The sequence below is a fragment of the Erythranthe guttata genome, chromosome 2, assembly GCF_056151865.1.
Source record: "Erythranthe guttata isolate IM_541 chromosome 2, IM_541, whole genome shotgun sequence".
NCBI lineage: Eukaryota > Viridiplantae > Streptophyta > Magnoliopsida > Lamiales > Phrymaceae > Erythranthe > Erythranthe guttata.
Genome location: NC_142534.1, coordinates 14,898,659 through 14,918,330, shown reverse-complemented (window position 1 = coordinate 14,918,330; position 19,672 = coordinate 14,898,659). Strand labels below are relative to the sequence as shown.

The 19,672-nt window shown below is 35.4% G+C and overlaps 2 protein-coding genes across 2 annotated transcripts; both read left to right on the top strand.

Moving 5' to 3' along the window:
- The first annotated feature begins 8,586 nt into the window (after positions 1-8,586).
- LOC148772432 (uncharacterized) lies at positions 8,587-9,279 on the top strand. The gene has a single exon (XM_088815037.1). It carries the CDS (start codon positions 8,587-8,589, stop codon positions 9,277-9,279), a length of 693 nt encoding a protein of 230 aa, XP_088671163.1.
- A 5,815-nt stretch (positions 9,280-15,094) lies between these two features.
- Positions 15,095-16,988, top strand: LOC105969569 (homeobox-leucine zipper protein HAT14). The gene is made up of 4 exons (XM_012994341.2): positions 15,095-15,507; positions 15,616-16,004; positions 16,258-16,337; positions 16,426-16,988. Exons 1-4 carry the CDS (start codon positions 15,174-15,176, stop codon positions 16,751-16,753), a joined length of 1,131 nt encoding a protein of 376 aa, XP_012849795.2. The 5' UTR covers positions 15,095-15,173; the 3' UTR covers positions 16,754-16,988.
- Positions 16,989-19,672: the final 2,684 nt, after the last annotated feature.

Genomic DNA, 19,672 nt, shown 5'->3' with positions numbered 1-19,672 from the left:
CCACCCACCCACCCACCAACTACCACATCCAAATATCTTTACAAAATCCGTTCTTTGTTCGTTAGTAAGTAGTACTATATTACAACAATCATTTCCCATTTAGAGTAATTTTCAATATATATATATATATTATTGGATAATGAATGAACTTGTAGCCAACTATATAGGTGTACTGAACAAATTTACATTCTTGTACAATAATTTATAAGACTGAAAGTAATTTTCAACATATAAGAATTAAGGGCGTTTGAATTTTTCCATGTTTAATTTGAAGACCAAAAAATATATAGTGTTATAGTCTTTTTCAAATTCAAAATGATTACAAAGAAATGGCGTGTAGAAAATGCAATCCTTACTAAAGAATTTAATTGGTTCCTTTTCCATAAGTTTAGGTGGGAACAATAACAACCACCTAGTAAGACTATGTTGTCCCTTTGGAACATGATTGTATTTATTAGGACCCGTTCTTTTTTTCTTTTCTTTTTTTTTTTTAAATTTATTTTTTGGTAATAATGAATATGATAAATTCTTGTTAGATATGACTTTTAAATTTTAATATCTATAAAACGTGAAGGATGAAAATACTGAGTAATTTACAAATTATTTTGAAAACCAAATGTAGAATTAGTGCAAACTTGAGGGACGAACATTGTAATTTTCCAAAAAAAAAAAAAAACTTCGTAAGAGTGATTATCTTTGAATATAAAAGAAACTAGCATTTTTTTTCCCGTGCGATGCACGGGATATTATTTCAAAAGTGAAAAAAGAATAAGGAAGGGAGTTCTGCACAAAGATCTCCACATCCACCTTGCGGACTCACTCATGGACGATGTTGACCGAGTTCCCCCAAGTCAACCTACACTGTTGTTATAGAGAAGAACCCGTGTACTAAATCCATTATTTTTAAATAAAATCCATTGTTTTTATCAATTTAATATGTAATGAGAAAATATAGTGCACTAACATAGAAAAAAATAATAATGTAGTATTATAAATGTTACATATTAAGATTTAACAAATATAATTTCTATCTTTATCTCTTAAGATTTGAGATATATTGATGAAAAATATGAGATTAATAATTGTTGAAAATTATAGTTAGAAAATTAGTAGAGAAAAAAATAAGTAATTACAGATGTACCATTAGGGTATGATTCTTCACAGTTTAGTTTTAATTTTGATAATTGTTGAAAATTATAGTTAGAAATTAGTAGAGAAAAAATATTAAAAATAAATAATTACAGAAATACCATTAGGGTTTTTAGGGTTGCCCAGTGTAACTGTTTCTTTCCTTCTTTCCTTTATATATAAGATAAACGCTATGTTATCTCTAAGAAATTATAATGACATCTTTGTAACTATTTTTATCCATTATCATATTTGTAGGGATGTTGAGTCTATTAAATAGGGGCTCTTTGAGGAACCCCTCATTACTTTTTTTAATGGAGAGAGGTCCAAAATATTTCAGTCTATTTGAGAAAAACTCACACCCATTTTGAGTCATTATGTTTTCCAGATTTGCCCCCGCCCGCCACATCATCACAGCTGGGTCACGCGCTCATCGATTCTTTTTTTTTTCTTTTTTTTTTCCGTTTTTTTCCCCTTATTTTTGTATCAGTTTCCTTAATCGACTATGAAGCATAGTCGATTAGCCTTAAATCGACTATGCTTCATAGTCGATTAAGGAAAATCTTTTAATTTTTTATTTTTTTTTTTAATTTTTTTTTCTATATCAGGTATATTAATCGACTATGATGAAGTATAGTCGATTAAGAATCTGCTACTTAACATAACAAATCACAATTGCGAAAAAATGCAAAATCAACTATATTTTACAAAAAACAAAAAATATACAAACATTATAATTGATTTATACATTTGGAATCAATAAACAAAAAATCCAAAATAAAAATAAAAAAATGGAGTCGATCAACCTTAATCGACTGCCAGAACATAGTCGATTAGCTTGATCGACTATTGAACATGTACATAGTCGATTAAGGTTTCAGCCTGCGCGAAATTCTCTACACGCGCCGTCCTCCGTCCGATCCACAAAAAAACGCATAATCAGCCTCCCCCATCGTCACCACACGGTCCACACCGCCGGACTTGGTGGGAGTTTTCTTTTCCCCTTGGCTGAAAATTTAAATGCGATAATTACAGTAAGAAAGAGAGAAAGGAGAGCATATATCCAGATTTGTTTATAAATTACTTCAAACCCAAGTTCTGGTCAAACTCAAACCCCTTTTTCTCCACCACCTTCAGAAACCGCAAGCCCTGCTACTTCAACACCGGAGTAATGGTGATCGACCTCGCCAAGTGGAGGAGCCACCGCTTCACGCGGAAGCTCGAGTACTGGATGAGCATTCAGAAGAGATACAGGATCTACGAGCTGGGATCTCTGCCGCCGTTTATGCTCGTCTTCGCCGGAAACGTGGAAGCGGTGGAACGACGAGGGGACGGTGGTGGTCGGTGAGGATCTGGCGACGGTAGAAGTGGACGGTGGGAGAGAGACAGTGGCGGTGGTGAAAGGCAGAGAAGGTGAATTTGAGAAAGAGAAATTAGGGTTTCAAAATAGTATATTAACAATTAAAGGTAGATTTGGAATTATAAAAATAATATTTGGTGGAATACTAACCAAGGGGGTTTTCTCAAATTATTTTTGGAATAAGGGGTTTTCTTAACTAAATTTCCTAGATGAGGGGGGTCTTGCTAATAATCCATAAATATTAATATGGTTTAAATATCACAGATAAATATTTCAGAATTGCTGTGAAATATGTCGCATGCAAATTTCATTTTTATATATTTAAGTAATTATTTTATTCTAGTTTGAAATAATTGCTATCTTATATAGATAAAAGAGATAAACGATGGGTAACCCTTAAAAGCCCTAATGGTATTTCTGTAATTATTTATTTTTAATATTTTTTCTCTACTAATTTCTAACTATAATTTTTAACAATTATCAAAATTAAAATTAATCCGAATCCCACCTTATTGGTACTTATGTAATTATTTATTTTTAATATTTTTTCTCTACTAATTTTTTAACTATAATTTTCAATAATTATCAAAATTAAAACTAACCCGCATCCTACCTTATTGGTACTTATGTAATTATATATTTTTTCTCTAGTTATTTTTTAACTATAATTTTCAATAATTATTAATCTCCTATTTTTCATCAATATATCTCAAATCTTAAGAGATAAAGCTAGAAATTCGATTTGTTAAATCTTAGTCTATTTATTTGGATTATAAATCTTAATATGTAAGATTTAAAAAAACTAATGTTTTACGAAATATGAATAATACTATATTATTAAATTTTACTATATTAGTGTACTATATTTTCTTATTACGTATTAAATTGATTATTTTTTTTCATTATTTAAATAATATCCCGTGCATCGCACGGGGAAAAATGCTAGTTTATATGTAAAACAAAAGTCTTTTTGTGGGTTAGGTTTAGTTTGTATTATAATTGTAAATTTAAATCTAATTTGACAATAGTATAATTTTAAGATTAAATTAAAATTTTGAAAACAAAATACTAAATCCAGTATCTTAATTCTTAAGTTTCTCTTAGATATATATTAAATCAAATCACACATGTCAACATTACTTGTGCATGGATTAAGTGAATTAATTCTCTCTACTGAGAGGCGATTTTCTCTACTGAGAGGCGATTTTCTCTCTACTGAGAGGCGGCTACTGCTCTTCAGATCTCCAGCGATCCTCGTCCCGTATCTCACCCTTTTGTGTTTCAGATTTGCTCCAGGATTTGCTAGGATTTCCGATCGTTCTCTTTACTTTAGTCGTTTATTGTCATATACTAAGTTTTAATTTTAGTCTTTTATTTAATTAGGGTTTGACGGCGTAGTCCCTTCTGCCTTGCTTTATTTTTTCTCTCTTCTCCTATCTTCCTCTTTCCCTATTTCTTTTGCAGATCGTCTATCTTGCTACCATTCTCGGTCTCTCCGCTCCTCTAAGTGCCCACCTTTGTCAATCTAGTCGACTCATATATGGAAAGTATTACAGAAATCCTCGCCCGAAAATTTACCTTGACGAACCAGGAAGAGGAGGGGGTCGTAGTTGACTCAACTTCGACAGACACTAGGGTTTCGGATCATGCATACAATCTGGTGGGCAGAATCATCTCGATGAAAGAGTATTCTTCACATACTATAAAAGCTAATATCTTACGAATTCTTCAACCTGTTAAAGGATGTGAATTTACCTCGCTGGGGCCCAACAAATTCGTGCTTCAATTCACGCACCATCTGGACCATAAACATGCGCTGATTGGATGCCCATGGCTCATGGACAAACATGCCGTTATCCTTCAAGACCTGAACCCGGTTGATGACCCGGCTAATATCGATTTATCTCATATGCCAATTGTGGTGAGGCTACACCAGATCCCGGCGAGACAACGAACGGTGGAAGTGGCGATGCAGATCGCGAATAAGGTAGGTTCTTTCGTAGAACTTATCCCTTCGAAGAAGATCGAGTTTTGTCAATATATAAGGGTTAAAGTTCAGATCGACGTGAAGACCAGTCTGCAACGAGGGATGTTTTTGCATGGTAGGGATGGTTCAAAGATCTGGATTCCGTTTACGTACGAAAGGCTACCAAACTTCTGTTTCTTATGCGGGATTATCGGACATGGCGAGAACAAGTGCCACCTCCGATATGAGAATGGATTTGTGGACCCGGGGGATGACCTCCCATATGGCACTTGGTTGCGAGCAAATATGGCGGAAGATAGAGTGACCAATAGGCTTCCTCTTCAACCATTACACCAATCAACCCCCACCTACACACGTGTCTGCCCCCAACCAGTTCTAAAAGGGGTCAATATCTTCAATTTCTCGGCCCAAAGTCAGACCAACAGTGGGGGTCCGAGGGTAAGAAATGACAAGGAGAATGCAGTTACAACGGCGATCGATGAAGCCAATCTCATCACCAACACAGTCCAACTTATGTCGGCAGGAACCTCAGCAATCAGTACCCGAAAACATGTCACAGTACCAAGGAACACCAAGAAAAAGAAGGCGGCAAACCCATTGGAAACTGATAACTTCAGGCAAGGAAAGAAGCAGCTTCTTCGGCTGCGAGACGAAGATCTTATGTCAACGGCGGAGACTGCAGAGCAGTCCCGCCGATCACAATGAATTGCCTCTTCTGGAATTGTCAAGGGATTGGGGTGCCCTTGACAATTCATGCACTCGGAGAAATTCTCCGACAAAAAAACCCCAGTCTGGTGTTTCTCTCGGAAACGAGGGCTTCACCTTCATTGATTGATCGTTTGAAACTCAAGTGGAATTTGTTTGGTTTTGCCGTGGACAAAATTGGGAGATCAGGTGGACTAGCGTTATTGTGGAGGAAAGATATCTCGGTCCAATTAATTAGTTTTTCCAAAAATCACATCGATGTCGTGATTGAGGGTGGAGTTATGAGCCAAAAATGGAGATGTACTGGAATCTACGGCAATCCTGAGGTTGATCGTCGTCACCTTACATGGGAACTTCTACGGAATCTCAGTACCCATCAGAATTTGCCATGGATGGTGGGTGGAGACTTCAATGAAATTATAAGCAATATGGAAAAGCGAGGAGGCAACACACGACAACCAAGCCAAATCGAAGCCTTCCGTCTTGCTTTGGAATTTTGCAATTTATCCGATTTAGGTTATGAGGGCCTTCCATTCACTTGGTCCAACAACCGGGTATCTCCTTACACGGTTCGTTGTCGCTTGGATAGAGTATGTGCTAATGGCAAGTGGCGCAGTCTTTTTCCCCATTCCCGGGTGAATCATCTTAGTCAACAAGGGTCTGACCACGCACCCATTCTCCTCTCGATTAATGAGAACCCTCCACCTGTTAGATACAAGTTGAAGCGTCCCTTTCGCTTTGAAGCTATGTGGGTTCAAAAGTCCGAATGTGAGGATATTATCCGACAAAGATGGGATGATCATGGTTACTCAAATACTATTGAGGGGTTACTTAGTAAGAATGCAGATTGCCAAGTAGCCTTGAGACGTTGGAGTAAAAATTCAGTTCAGCTTCCGAGACAGCGAATCAAATATGTCCAACAGAAACTCCACGATCTCCGTAATGGAGTCCAAACCGAAGCTGTAATGGGTGAGATTAAAAATTTGAAAGTTGAACTTGAAAGATTGTACGCGGAAAACGATGTCTATTGGCGCCAACGCAGTAGAGTGCAGTGGATTCGAGAGGGAGACAAGAATACCAAATTCTTCCATGCCAAAGCTACTACCCGTAATAAACGCAATTATGTCCATCGTATTAGAGACAATACAGGGGTGTGGAAAGAGAAAATGGAGGATATTGAGAAGGTTGTGTCAGAATATTTCGAGCAGATTTTTGCAACCACAAATCCAAGAGCCGGAGAGATTGACGAGGTGTTGGAGCACTTAGGAGGGAGAGTTTCCGTTGAGGCCTACCATACCCTTTCCAACCCTTTCACTTCGGAGGAGGTAACTCGAGCCATCTCACAGATGGCTCCTCTTAAATCTCCGGGCCCCGATGGTTTGCCTGTTTTATTCTACACCAAATATTGGCACATTTTAGGTTCTAATATTATTTCTTGTGTGCTCGATTTCCTCAATAATAAGAATCTCCCACCTACTCTTAATTCCACATATATCGTGCTTATTCCTAAAGTTAAAAAACCCGAGAAAATGACTGAATTTCGCCCTATTAGCTTGTGTAATGTCATATACAAATTTGGTTCTAAAACTATTGCTAATCGGCTTCAACCCTTCTTAGACGATCTGATTTCCCCCACTCAATCCGCTTTCGTCCCGAAACGGCTTATTACTGATAATGTCCTAGTTGCATATGAGATCAATCACTACATTAAATCTAGGACTAGAGGCAAAACTCACTATATGGCTATTAAACTTGACATTAGTAAAGCTTACGATCGGATTGAATGGCCTTTTTTGGAAAAAGTTTTACGTCGTCTAGGGATACCCAGTTCTCTGGTAGAACTAATTATGATGTGTGTTTCCACTGTCTCATATGAGTTTTTGTTCAATGGTTCGCAGTTTGGTGCTTTACAACCTCGGAGAGGCCTCAGGCAAGGCGACCCTCTGTCACCTTATCTCTTCATTTGTTGTGCGGAGGCGTTAATTTCAATGTTACAAAGGGCGAGTAGTGGAGGTGGTATACGTGGTATTCAAATAGCGCCATCGGCCCCAATGATATCTAATTTATGCTTCGCCGACGATATTCTTATATTTTGTCGGGCCGCCGAGACTGATGCCACTGTTCTGAGGGAGATCTTAAACAAATATGCGCATATATCGGGACAAGAGATTAATCATGAGAAGTCTAAAATATCGTTTAGCCCATCAACACCACCGGCTATACGAGAAGCAATTCAGAGAATTTTAGGATTTGAGGTGGTCGATAAACATGAGAAGTACTTGGGCATGCCGGCAGCGTTGGGCAAGACGAGGCGGGAAATCTTTAGCTTTCTTCGAGAACGTATTTGGGCAAGGATTAATGGGTGGGGTGAAAAATACCTCTCGAAAGCGGGCAAAGAGGTTCTCATTAAGGCGGTTCTCCAGGCCATCCCTACTTATATGATGGGCTGTTTTTTGCTCCCATCAGGTCTTCTCCGGGAGATTGAGTCAGCAATCCAAGCTTACTGGTGGGGAAATGGATCGAAGCATCAAATGTCATGGATTGCATGGAAAAAGTTGTGCAAGTCGAAGGATCTTGGCGGTCTAGGGTTTAGAGATATGAGGTGCTTTAACTTGGCCATGCTTGCTAAACAAGCTTGGAGAATCATGACTGAACCTGAGCTTCTTCTATCTCGAATACTACAAGCAAGATACTTCCCGCATGGCTCCTTATTCTCGGCAGATTTGGGCTATCGACCCTCGGCAACATGGAGGAGCATATGGTCGGCTCGAGAACATGTTTTGTCAGGGCTACGTCGTAGGGTGGGAAACGGACAGTCTACATCCATTTGGGCAGAGACCCATGGCTGATGGAGGATGGCCGTTTTAGGATTTTTACGAGGAGACCAAATGATTCTTCTTTCCCGAATAAAGTGTCGGATCTTATTGATCCGTTGACGAACTCATGGGATCTCCAAATTATTGCAGATAATTTTTGGCAGGTGGATCAGGATCGGATAATGGCAGTCCCAATCGGTTGCCCTCAAGTTGAAGATCGTTGGGTCTGGCGGTTCTCAAATCACGGTAAGTTTACGGTCCGCTCTTGTTACCATCACATTTTGACGTCTATTTTGCCGCTCCAGCATGATCGTGGGGCAGATGGGTCTTCGACTAGCGGATTACCACACTTCGACTGGAGGAAAATTTGGAAGCTAACTATTCCTCCGAAGATTCAAATCTTCATTTGGCGTGTATGCTCCGACATTTTGCCGACTAACTTGGAACTGTACCGTCGAAAAATTGTCACAGATCCTCGTTGCCGTAAATGTGGAGCTGCTCACGAATCATTCCTCCATATTATCACCAAATGCAGCGGGGTGGAGGTGGTTTGGAGGGCACTACCGCTGGCTTTATTCGCGGAGGATAAAATGGCGTCATCAAAGGGTTGGGTTGACTTTTTACTCAAGGAGCTTAAAGTTGATGAAGTTTGTTTGGTGGTGATAGCTATGTGGAAGTTGTGGGACAATTGGAACAAGCAAACCCACGGGGAAAACGGGACCCCGTTAAACGAGGTCTGGAGCTGGAGCATTGCCTATCTAGCGGAGTTTATGCAGGGAATGACTAAACCCCTCGAGCTTCGGAGTAGAAGTCATCCAGCTCATTGGAAGCCACCGGAAAAAGGAGTGATAAAAATTAATGTAGATGCCGCGTTTCCGGTGGGAGAAACATTCTACTCCCTAACGTGTATTGCTCGAGATGATAGTGGTAAATGTGTCTGGTGGGCGGCATATAAAATTCATGGACGTCCAAAGGCGATAGACGGAGAGGCTCATGCGGTTTTCCGAGCTCTGGTAAAAGCTAAAGAATTTGAATGGCCCAAAGTTATCATTGAAGGTGATAATCTCTCGGTTATCCAAAACCTACGTGACTGCTCCGTCAACTCGGCATCCTTTGGTGCGTACATTGAAAATAGTATTGTGATTGCGTCTTCCTTTTCATCTTGTTGTTTTGAATATATTAAACGCTCGGGTAATTGTTTGGCCCATGCGATAGCTAAATGTTATGGTCACTCTTGTACGGAAGGTGTTACACTTCCTACCCATTTGGCACATATTGCCTAATAATATGCATCATCTTTTCTTCAAAAAAAAGATTAAGTGAACAGTTTTAGTGTGATATAATGTAACCCAATCTTATCTTGAACAGAACGGTTAATTATGTAATTAGACTTTTTTATTACTTTTTAAAATGTGACAATTAGATAGATATTTCTAATTTATCAGCAAAGTGTAAAGGCTTAAGAAAATGCAATCTTCTCTTAGCTGATTGGCTTACTTTTATGTAAACATTGGGTTCCAGGTACAGTCGAACCTCGATAAATTAATAATTTCACTTAATAATAATTTATTTAAATCCTGATTCTCTGTAAACATACTAAATTATTAATTCGATAATTTGATACTTTACTAAATTAATTAGATTTTGCTAGTCTCGACTGTATTAATTTACATATGTTTAAATGTATAAATATTTACAATAATGTCTGATATTATCAATTGTTCTTTTTCACTGGTCTTTACATAATTGATTGGAATTAAAAATAATTGAGGAAAAGCACTCAAATTAAGTGGGCACTACCTCTTTTTTAATTTGTTTGGTCTAAAGCACTAGAACTGTCAACGCAAATGATCTTTGTCTTACAATTAAATATAAATTAAAGTAAATAAATATAATTAAAGATAGGTGTGCAAGAGTTGTCACATTCAAAATCTTTGAATAGGATTACAATTATATCCCCGTTTTTTGAAAGATTTTTAGAATTTGATTTGGCAAGTGGCAAAGAATAAGAGGTAGATATAAAGTAATTGAATTGCTAATTTTTGGAAAATTACAGTTTTCAACGCGTAAGTTTGTATTAATTTCATATTTGGTCATTATATATAAAAAAAACATATTTGATTGATCATGTTTCGATAATTTAATAATTTTGGTTATTTTCGTCAATTAATTGTCAGCTAAGGTAGTGATGGGACACATGTTGACTCTATTGGTACTAATAAAAAAATTAACGGAAATGATTAAGTTGAATTTTTGAAACATAAGCACCAAATATTTTTTTTTTTGACGTAGAGTGACCAAATGTGAAATCGGTATAAATTTGATGGATGAAAACTGAATCTCTCCTACTAACTTCCACACGATAATTACCATAGACAGTTTCTAAAACATTAATCTTTGGGAAGAATACAATTTTCATCCCTCAAGTTTGCATGAATTACACATTCGGTCCCCATGTTCACAATAAACACATGTTGGTATCCCATGTTTCAGAAATTCAACATTTTTAGTCATTTAGTTCGTTCTATCGAAATCAAATGTGTGTCCTTCATCGTCTTAACTGACGAATTAACGGTAAATTTACAGAGAGTGCCGAAAGTGGTAAAATATTGAAACATGAAGGACCAAATATATTTTTTGTGGACCAAATATTAAATCAGTGCAAACTTGATGGATGAAAACTTTAATTTTTCCAGTAATCTCTCATTTCACGCCAAAATCCCCCTAATTCCAAAACCCTAAAGCTTCCATGTTTAATTTATTTATTTATTTTATTCATTTTTATTATCCTTTTAATGAGGAAGATGAATTTGGGATAGACAAAACGTTACTCAAATCATTGGATTGACATATAATATTGGTGGTTGAATTGTTCTATATTTTATGTCATGACTAGGTCATGGGATTATCAGATTATGTCACTTTTCACAATATATTAATTATACTTTAATTGCTAATCAGGATTATGGGAATGGGTCCATGGTCGGCTAATCAAATGATTATCAAAAAAATTATATTAAAATATTCTTTTTGGTACCATAATTCTTTTTTGTGAACCCCACACCATGGATTGCTTAAGCTAGTTAGCCATGCATGCTTAGCTAAGTGGTTTTTGAAAATTGTTCTATCTTAATTATATACTGCATCCGTTTCATATTAACTGTATTATACACTAATTAAGAAAGTTATTAAATATTCTTGATATTGGAGGAAATAATTCTTATTTGACAAAATATTAGCCCTTTTTGGCCTTTTATTTTCTCTTTATCACTTCATTAATCTAAGGGTAAAGTTGGAAAAAAAATTTAAAATTGTCTCATCTTGAAATTCCGAAGTGACCATCTAGCAATGGTTGCAATTGGATAATAGATTATCATGTAATTGTTCATAATATGTTTTTTTCAAACAATAATTATTTACATATTAAATTTTGATACTTTGTATATTTTTGTTCCTTCATCTTCTTTAGTTCAAGTTCTAATTTCATATTCTGGTTATTAAGAATCATTATTCATCATAAATATGAATTACATAGGTAAAAGACATGACTTTGTTTTTTTGGGTGATTCACAATAAGTTATTGGTGAAATTCATGATCTTGATGATATGATAAAAGTCACTGTTATTATTTGGGAAAAATACAAATTTCATGTCTCAAGTTTGGACTGGTTTAACATTTGATCTTCCACATGTTCACAAAAAAAATATTTGGTCCCTTATGTTTTAAAAATTCAACACTTTTAGTCATTTCCATCAGTTTTTCGTTACTAATAACAGAATCAAGCATGTGTGAACACTGGCTAACTGACGGACTAATGGTAAATTGACGGAAATGACCAAAAGTGTTAAATTATTGAAACATGAGCGACCTAATCTGTTTTCGTGAACATGGCGCACCAAAAGTGAAATTGTTGTAAACTTGAGGGATGTAAACTGTAAATTTAAAATTTACAAAAAATTACAAAAAAGAAAAAAAAAATCAAAATTTTCAAAAGTTGTGTGATTTTGGAAAATTCTTAAACTTTCCGAAACTTTTGGAATTGGAACGGAATTCTAGATCCTAAAAATTTTGGAACTCGTATTTGAATTGAAATAGTTATTTTTTTGTATTTTTGAAAGAAATTCGAAATTTTACGACGAGGTCAATTACGATATATCCATTCCATCCAATTTAATTTTATTTTTTTGGTTACCCATATGTCCGAGCGTTGCCCGACTAATTGTGGAAGTAGATAGGTCTTCCCTTCCCCTTTCATCGATTTTCGGTTCGTTCGTTTTACCCAATACCCCCCACTACACCCCCAATCAATGCAATAACGTTCAAAAGTGCAAACCATTGCTATGATTATTGATTACCATCAAGCATTTGGTTGGGTCTCAAATTTAATTTCCCCTTCTTTTGGGTACTATGTTTGGTAAATAGTAAATACGGAGTTCATTATACTTACGGGTTAAATACAAAAAACTCCTGTACTATGGTTTTTGTATCATATACTCCCATGTACTACACATAAATACAAAAACCCCCCTCACATTACACTTTTTGCCAAAATATGACGAAAATACGCCTACTCAAGCATATATACATATATATATATATATACATATATATATATATATATATATATATATATATATATATATATATATATATATATATATATATATATATATATATATATATATATCCATTTTCCACCATATATTTTTTTCAGTCAATTTTACGTGAAAAATTTTGATATCTATATTTTTTTTCTCCAAAACATCTAATTGCTTGGATTTTTTTAATTTTCTAAATAAAACTTTTTATATTTGTCATTTTGAGTTTCTTCATTTTTTTTTCTGTAATGTTTTCTGGTAGTTTATCCTAAGATTATTATTGTTGAGAATTTGAAATACCGGAGGACATTTAAGAAAAAAAAAAGAAGAAATTCAAAAAGACAAAAATAGAAGGTTTTACTCATGAAAAAAAATCTAAGTAATTAAATGTTTTGAAGAAAAATATAAAAAAATTCCAAGTAAAATTAACCGAAAATGTTAAAAAAATAGTGGAAAATGGCTCAAACAAACCATTATATTTATAGGCTTAGAAGGAGTATTTTCGTCAGATTTTGGAAAAAATATAACAGCAGGGGGATTTTTATATTTATGTGTAGTACATGGGGGTATATGATACAAAGACCATAGTACAAGGGTGTTTTTGTATTTAACCCTATAATTAATTAGAGGCACCCAACTACTAATCACACAACATAAGACAGTATTTGAGTACTCATCATCTCTACACAGTGTAACTGACTCACTCTACACTCAGAAAAGAGAGAAGATTTGGGTATAGTGAAATTGAAATAATAAATACATGACTAGTGTAACAACTTACAATAGCAAGCCAATTTTTTTCTTCCAATTTTAACTTGTTAAATCAATTTTCACCAATTAATTTTAGGGAGGTAGATGCAAATTTACATCAAATTGATATGATAACGAGTTGCTAGTTTTTCATTTACAGTAGTTACTCGATAAATTAATAACCTCGATTAAATAATAGTTTTTTCTGGTCCCGACTCGGTGAAAATATTTAAAATTATTAACTCGGTAATTTAATAATTCGCTAAATCAATAGAATTTTCCTAATTCCGACTGTATGTATTTATAGAGGCTTAACTGTAATTTGATCACTTCTTGTAACACAAAATAGGACGCGTTTTACATGTAGAATCTAAATTACAATCAAATGTCCCGTAAGTGATGACCTAGCAATTGGAGCAAATGAGTATGTATCAATTAATCCAAATTCAAATCTCCTTGCCAACGGTTGCTATTTGAAGTACTTTGCTACACATGGTTAGCCTAGAGCGGTTTTGCGTCTCTCGTATAGTTTGCAAGCTATTATACGAAAGTGTAGATTTACCCACTTCACCTATATGGTTGAGTGCGAGTTACTTCATTACAAGTATTTTATTGAAAAAAAAAGAAAATCATAGTTAACTAATGGGAAAATTACAGTTTTCATCCCTCAAGTTTGAACCGATTTCATATTTGGTCCCCTATGTTCACAAAAATACATTTAGTCCCCCATGTTTCAATAATTTAACGTTTTTGGTCATTTTCGTCAATTTACTGTTAGTATGTCAGTTAAGTCATTGACAGGCATATGCTTGATTCCGTTAGTTTTAATGGAAAATTGAGAGAAATAACTAAACATGTTGAATTTTTGACACATGACATAAGGGACAAAATATGTCTTTTTTAAACTTGAGGCACCAAATATGAAATCTGTGCTAATGTGAGGAACTGAAACTATATTTTCCCGTTAACTAATACACCAATCTACATAAGGGTTTGTTTGGACATTTTTTTTTTTTTTTTTTTTCTTTTTTTTTTTTTTTTTTTTTTGATAATGCAGGAACCCGCAGCCAACCATATAGGTGCACTGGGTAAACCTACACTCTCGTATAATAGCTTGCAAACCATACGAGAGATGTAAACCACACTAGGCTAACCATGTGTGACAAGCTCGACCTAGCGACCGTTGGCAAGGGGATTCGAACTTGGGTCAATTGACCCAAGCTCTCTTGCTCCAACCGCTAGGCCATATTAATTAAAGAAAAGGCGTAATTAATTAGATGAGGGGTCCCCCAAAATCTTGAATGAGGGACATGTCTTGGGCCTTCAAAATAAAAAAAGTAGGGGTTTTATTTAAATTCACGTGTGCTCTTTTGTCAACATGAGTATGTCGGTCAAACCCCTCCATTAATTATGCTAATCATCATCACAACTACATTTCCTAATGCTCCAAAATCAAACACCTTAATATCTGCAAGAAAAAAATTTAAAGAAAATAAAACCTTAAAAAGTTTAGGAGAAAAGAAAATAAAAAGATAATTGCATATCATTAAATATAATATAAAGTGAAGCAAAAAAATGGACTTTAGTACATTTTTGGTCCACTCCTACTACCCCTTGTCCCCTCTCTCTCTCTCTCACTCTCACACACACACACACACACTAAACACCCACAAAACACACACAATAATTTTGATTAAAATTTGTAAACTATATATGTTTAAACAAATTCACAGAGATTGGATTGACCACTCTATTTCTCTCTCTACAACTCACTTTCTCTCTCGAAAAATCCTTTCTTTCTTTCTTCTTCTTCCTCATACGGCAAAAGATGGAGTTGGGCTTGAGTTTAGGAGATGTATCAGAACCCTATGGGTTCTTGAAGAAAAATAACCAGCAGCAAAAACCCATTTCAAAGAAGAGCGGTACTCTTGATTTCTGCATGGATTTGGGCCTTAAGTCTCCGGCAGTTGTCGGAAATCAAGAAACTGAGAAATCCGAAGATGACGGCGATGATGACGGCGGTGATGAAGATGACGGCGGCGACGAGAGCGATGATGACGATGATGTTCGAGGCGGAGGGGAAACTACTCCGTTGAAGCTGAGTCTTGTCCCTTTTGTCCCTCCCCAGATCTCCTCTCATCTACCTTGGTCTTCTGATAATGGTGGGTTCTTGAATCTTTATGTTTGTCTGAAAAAAATCACTGTCTGAATTAATATCTTATTAATTGTTTAAACCCATGAAGAAAGATTCCAACTTTTGTTTTTTAAAGGGAGTTCGGAAAATGGGTCGTCGGGAAATATGGGGATGCGGCCGGGGAGGATTGGGTTTGACGTGAACAGGCCGGCGGCGGCGGCGGCGGAGGAGGTATCGTCGACTAACAGCATGGGTGGTGGTGGTGGTTCTCCGTTCGGCCACCACCTGGGGTTTAACATGTTTAGAAATACCGCCACCGGGAATCCGCATCCGAGAGGTCAGAAGAGAGACCTTGAATCCTCCGCCGCCGGCAGCGACGGCGCGGAGGCGGAGAGAACATCGTCCCCCAGAGCAACCAGCGACGATGACGAAAATGCCCTCAACGCGAGAAAAAAGCTCCGATTGTCTAAAGAACAGTCCGCTTTTCTTGAAGACAGTTTTAAAGAACACAACACACTCAATCCTGTGAGTAGAAATTTATCATAATATTTTTAAAATTTAAAGATCAAATTTTTATTCATTTTGTTTCAATTTATATTTTTGTTCAAATTTATCATAATTGATATTAAAAAAAAATCAAAGATCGAATTTTTATTCATTTTTTTTCTTCTGGTTATATATTTGTTTAAATTTATCATAATATTTTAAAAATTAAAAAGATCCAATTTTTATTCTATTTTTTTGAATAATTAAATTTAATTTGTTCGGACAAGGGCAGAAACAAAAACTTGCGCTAGCTAAACAGCTAAATCTGAGACCTCGTCAAGTTGAAGTCTGGTTTCAGAACAGAAGAGCAAGGTATGTGTGTGTGTGTGTATTTATATTTGTGTGTGTGTGTGTGTATTTATAAATTTAAGGTGTGTGTGTGTGTATGACACGCGCGCAGGACGAAGTTGAAGCAAACGGAGGTGGACTGCGAGTACTTAAAGCGGTGCTGCGAAACGCTGACGGAGGAAAACAGAAGGCTGCAGAAGGAGCTGCAGGAATTGAGATCCCTCAAGACTTCTTCCAACAACCCTTTCTACATGCAGCTTCCCGCCACCACTCTCACCATGTGCCCTTCTTGCGAGCGCGTCGCCTCCACGCCCGCCCCCGCCGCCGCGGTGGATTCCACGGCGGCGCTGAAGGCCGTTCCGTTTCCGGTAACCAGACCAAGATTCCACCCGTTCTCGCAGAGCCCGACCCGTCACAATCATCAGCCTGCGGCCTCATAAATTGATATCATATTTATGGCCCCAAATCAGAACTTACAGTATGCATGAATTGCTGGTGGTCCTGCTGATTAATTATTTGTAAATATAGATTTTTTTTTTCTTTTTTTATATATATAATTATTTTTAGTGTTCTTTTTTTTTATTTATTTATTTATTGGGTTTTTTTTGTGTGGCTTGTGTTTGGTAGTAGTGTTGGGATATGAGGCCTTGTTCATGTGTTTGAGCAAATTTTTTTTTGGCTGATCTTTGTGTTGATTTTGTGGGAGAATAGAATTAACTAATATATAGTAATAGTTTGTAAGAAAAAAAATGAAAAAAAATAGAAGCATTCCTTTAATTTGTTTTTCTCCATCGATTTGGAATTAAATAGCTTGCAAATCATTTGCAATATGGTCTTTTATGTTATCCAACTTTCATATAAATTACGGCCACTATCTGAGTCGTTCATTTAGGTATGCTCAAATTACGAATTTATTTTTCTGTTTAGATAATTATAACTATAATTTCAACTACGCATTGACTTACACATTCATCTTTATAGTGTCCAATTTTATCTGTTGAATAAGAAGTTTTTTTTGTAAGAAAATATACAATTGAGAGGCTGTGGTTGACTAGTTGTAATTATGAGGCCGACAACTATTACTTTAAATTTTCAATACTGCTTTAAACTTCACCATAATATTATCCCCTGTACTCTTTTAGTCCATTTTTGTCAAATGTAAGTTATATTTTTAGTATATTCGACACTAGATCGGAGGATCCCGTTTTGAGTTGTTCTACTAAACTCACCTACATCCCTCGAATTCGGATGAACGTGAACGCACACATATATGAATGTGTGCTTAGCAGGTAGTTCTTTGTATAAATCTATAGTAGAAAATCATTTTTTTATTTTTCATTAGGTGTAGCATCTCATAGACCTTGTAAATAGATCGCGACATCTAATCACACGAGTTCGATTCTTCTTGTCTAACACTTATAAGTCGAGCCCGTCGTATGAAGCTTAACCAACATAGTTAACACATCTCATGTAATTTGCAAACTATTGCACGGAAACACGAATTATTCATATGTATATATGCATATATGAATTTCTTTTCTTTGGGGACAAACAAATAGTACTAGTAATTAATAATGAAATGATGGTGAATAGGCATAATAGGTGGAAGTATGTTGGGGTGTCCCGGTGTTCGAGGCTTGCTTTAGGCAAAAGTGTGTCATCACTCATTAATTGTCTAATTGTTTTCAAATGATTTTTATTACTACTTAGTAATTTATTTTATTAAATTGATTTATTTATATATACGATAGAAATTAGAAAGTATTTATTGTTTGACTAGAGAAAGGCGTGGGGGGAGAAGGGTGGTAGTAGTATCATTTAAGTAAAAATGGGGACAAAGGTGGCATATTTATGAATGTGTCTGCTAAAGTGTGGTACCCTTTTACCACCGCCAATTATTACTACACACGCCCCAAGTACATTCCCCATTATTGGTCTTCATTGCTCGCCACGTGACTCCCTCACGTGATATCATTCATTTCTTTTACTAAAATTTCTACCCCTTTTGTAATTTGAAATTAGTAGTAGGATTTAATGTGTCAGAGTAATTTTTATTATACTCAACCGTTTATATAAAATTCATTAATTCATTATATAACAACTGTTAAATACTTTATGATCTAGTATTATCTTATTTCATAAAAATCATTATATAATTATTTATTTAAGGGTTATTGCCCATCCGACGATATCAAAAATCAAAATTGACGAACTCGAGCTCAAGTCATTTAAAAAACAATTGTATTAATATTTTTATTATTAAGAAAATATTTAGTATTATTAAACAAATATAAAATAAACTAAAAATATATTTTTAGTTATATTATATAAATGTACGATAAAAAAACCCCGAGGCGATAATGAGCTGATGAAAAAGGAGCTCGAGTTTTTGTCGGACCGACTCATTGAGAGTTGGCTCGGTCATTTAACTCTGAATATTCCAAACCCTTAAGTGGGCTGAAGACGGGCTGGGCCGAAATATTACTCGCATGCATGGGCCGCACCATCGTATATAAAGGGTAGACTACGTAGTGTCGATTATGAGATGAAGCCCACAAATTTAACATATTCTACACTATTTGCAGTTTTGCCTATCAAAGGGAGGACAAAAGGAAAAGAAAAAAAACCCTAATATAAATAAATAAAAATTCAGCTCAAAATCGTGGCAGTAGAGATGAAAATCGGACGGATCGAAAAAATTTCTAAAAATATGGGAAACTCGGAATGCAAAACCCCTGTTACAAAATTCAACTTTTTGTTGAAAATTTGGTGGAATTCAAGTTTTTTTTACCGAGATCATTTGTCATATAAAATACGGAGTAATACTGATATTTAAAGTGTATATTTCGTGAAAAAAAATTGTAATTTAAAAAATATTTTTAAGAAATTTAAATCAGATTGGAGTTGAGAATCTAATATGCATTACAATTCCGTTCGAAACAAGTTCGGTAGAGTCGGAAATCAAAACTTTGAGAATCTAAAAAAATATCAATATATATTCTTGATTTTAAATCTCCGATTATAAATTGGCGGAATTAAAAAAAGGCAGCGATTATTTGCAATCACAAATTTACTTAGTGCAAGGCCAAATTAATTTTTTGTATCAAATTAAGTATAAAAAGACTATAATAACCTTAATAAAATACAAACAAAATAAAAATCCTTTTATCAATTTACTTTTGCAAGACCAATTTAAAAAAGAAAAATTAATAAATAAAGAAAGAAAAAGCAAATTGAAAAACGAAAATTGAAAAACGAGAAGGAGGGAAGAAAACAAAAAAAAAATCAGTTGCAGCACTCGCCGTCGCCCCGTCGCCGTCACCGTCTGCAAGAAAAACCGGAAATTTGGTTACACAATT

What these genes read in the sequence shown, in the direction of transcription:
- LOC105969569 (XM_012994341.2), top strand. Translation starts at nt 15,174, where the DNA reads ATGGAGTTGGGCTTGAGTTTAGGAGATGTATCAGAACCCTATGGGTTC. An exon ending in AACACAACACACTCAATCCT is followed by an intron (nt 16,005 to 16,257) that starts GTGAGTAGAAAT and finishes GGACAAGGGCAG; the next exon opens with AAACAAAAACTTGCGCTAGC. An exon ending in TTTCAGAACAGAAGAGCAAG is followed by an intron (nt 16,338 to 16,425) that starts GTATGTGTGTGT and finishes ACACGCGCGCAG; the next exon opens with GACGAAGTTGAAGCAAACGG.
- LOC148772432 (XM_088815037.1), top strand. Translation starts at nt 8,587, where the DNA reads ATGGCGTCATCAAAGGGTTGGGTTGACTTTTTACTCAAGGAGCTTAAA.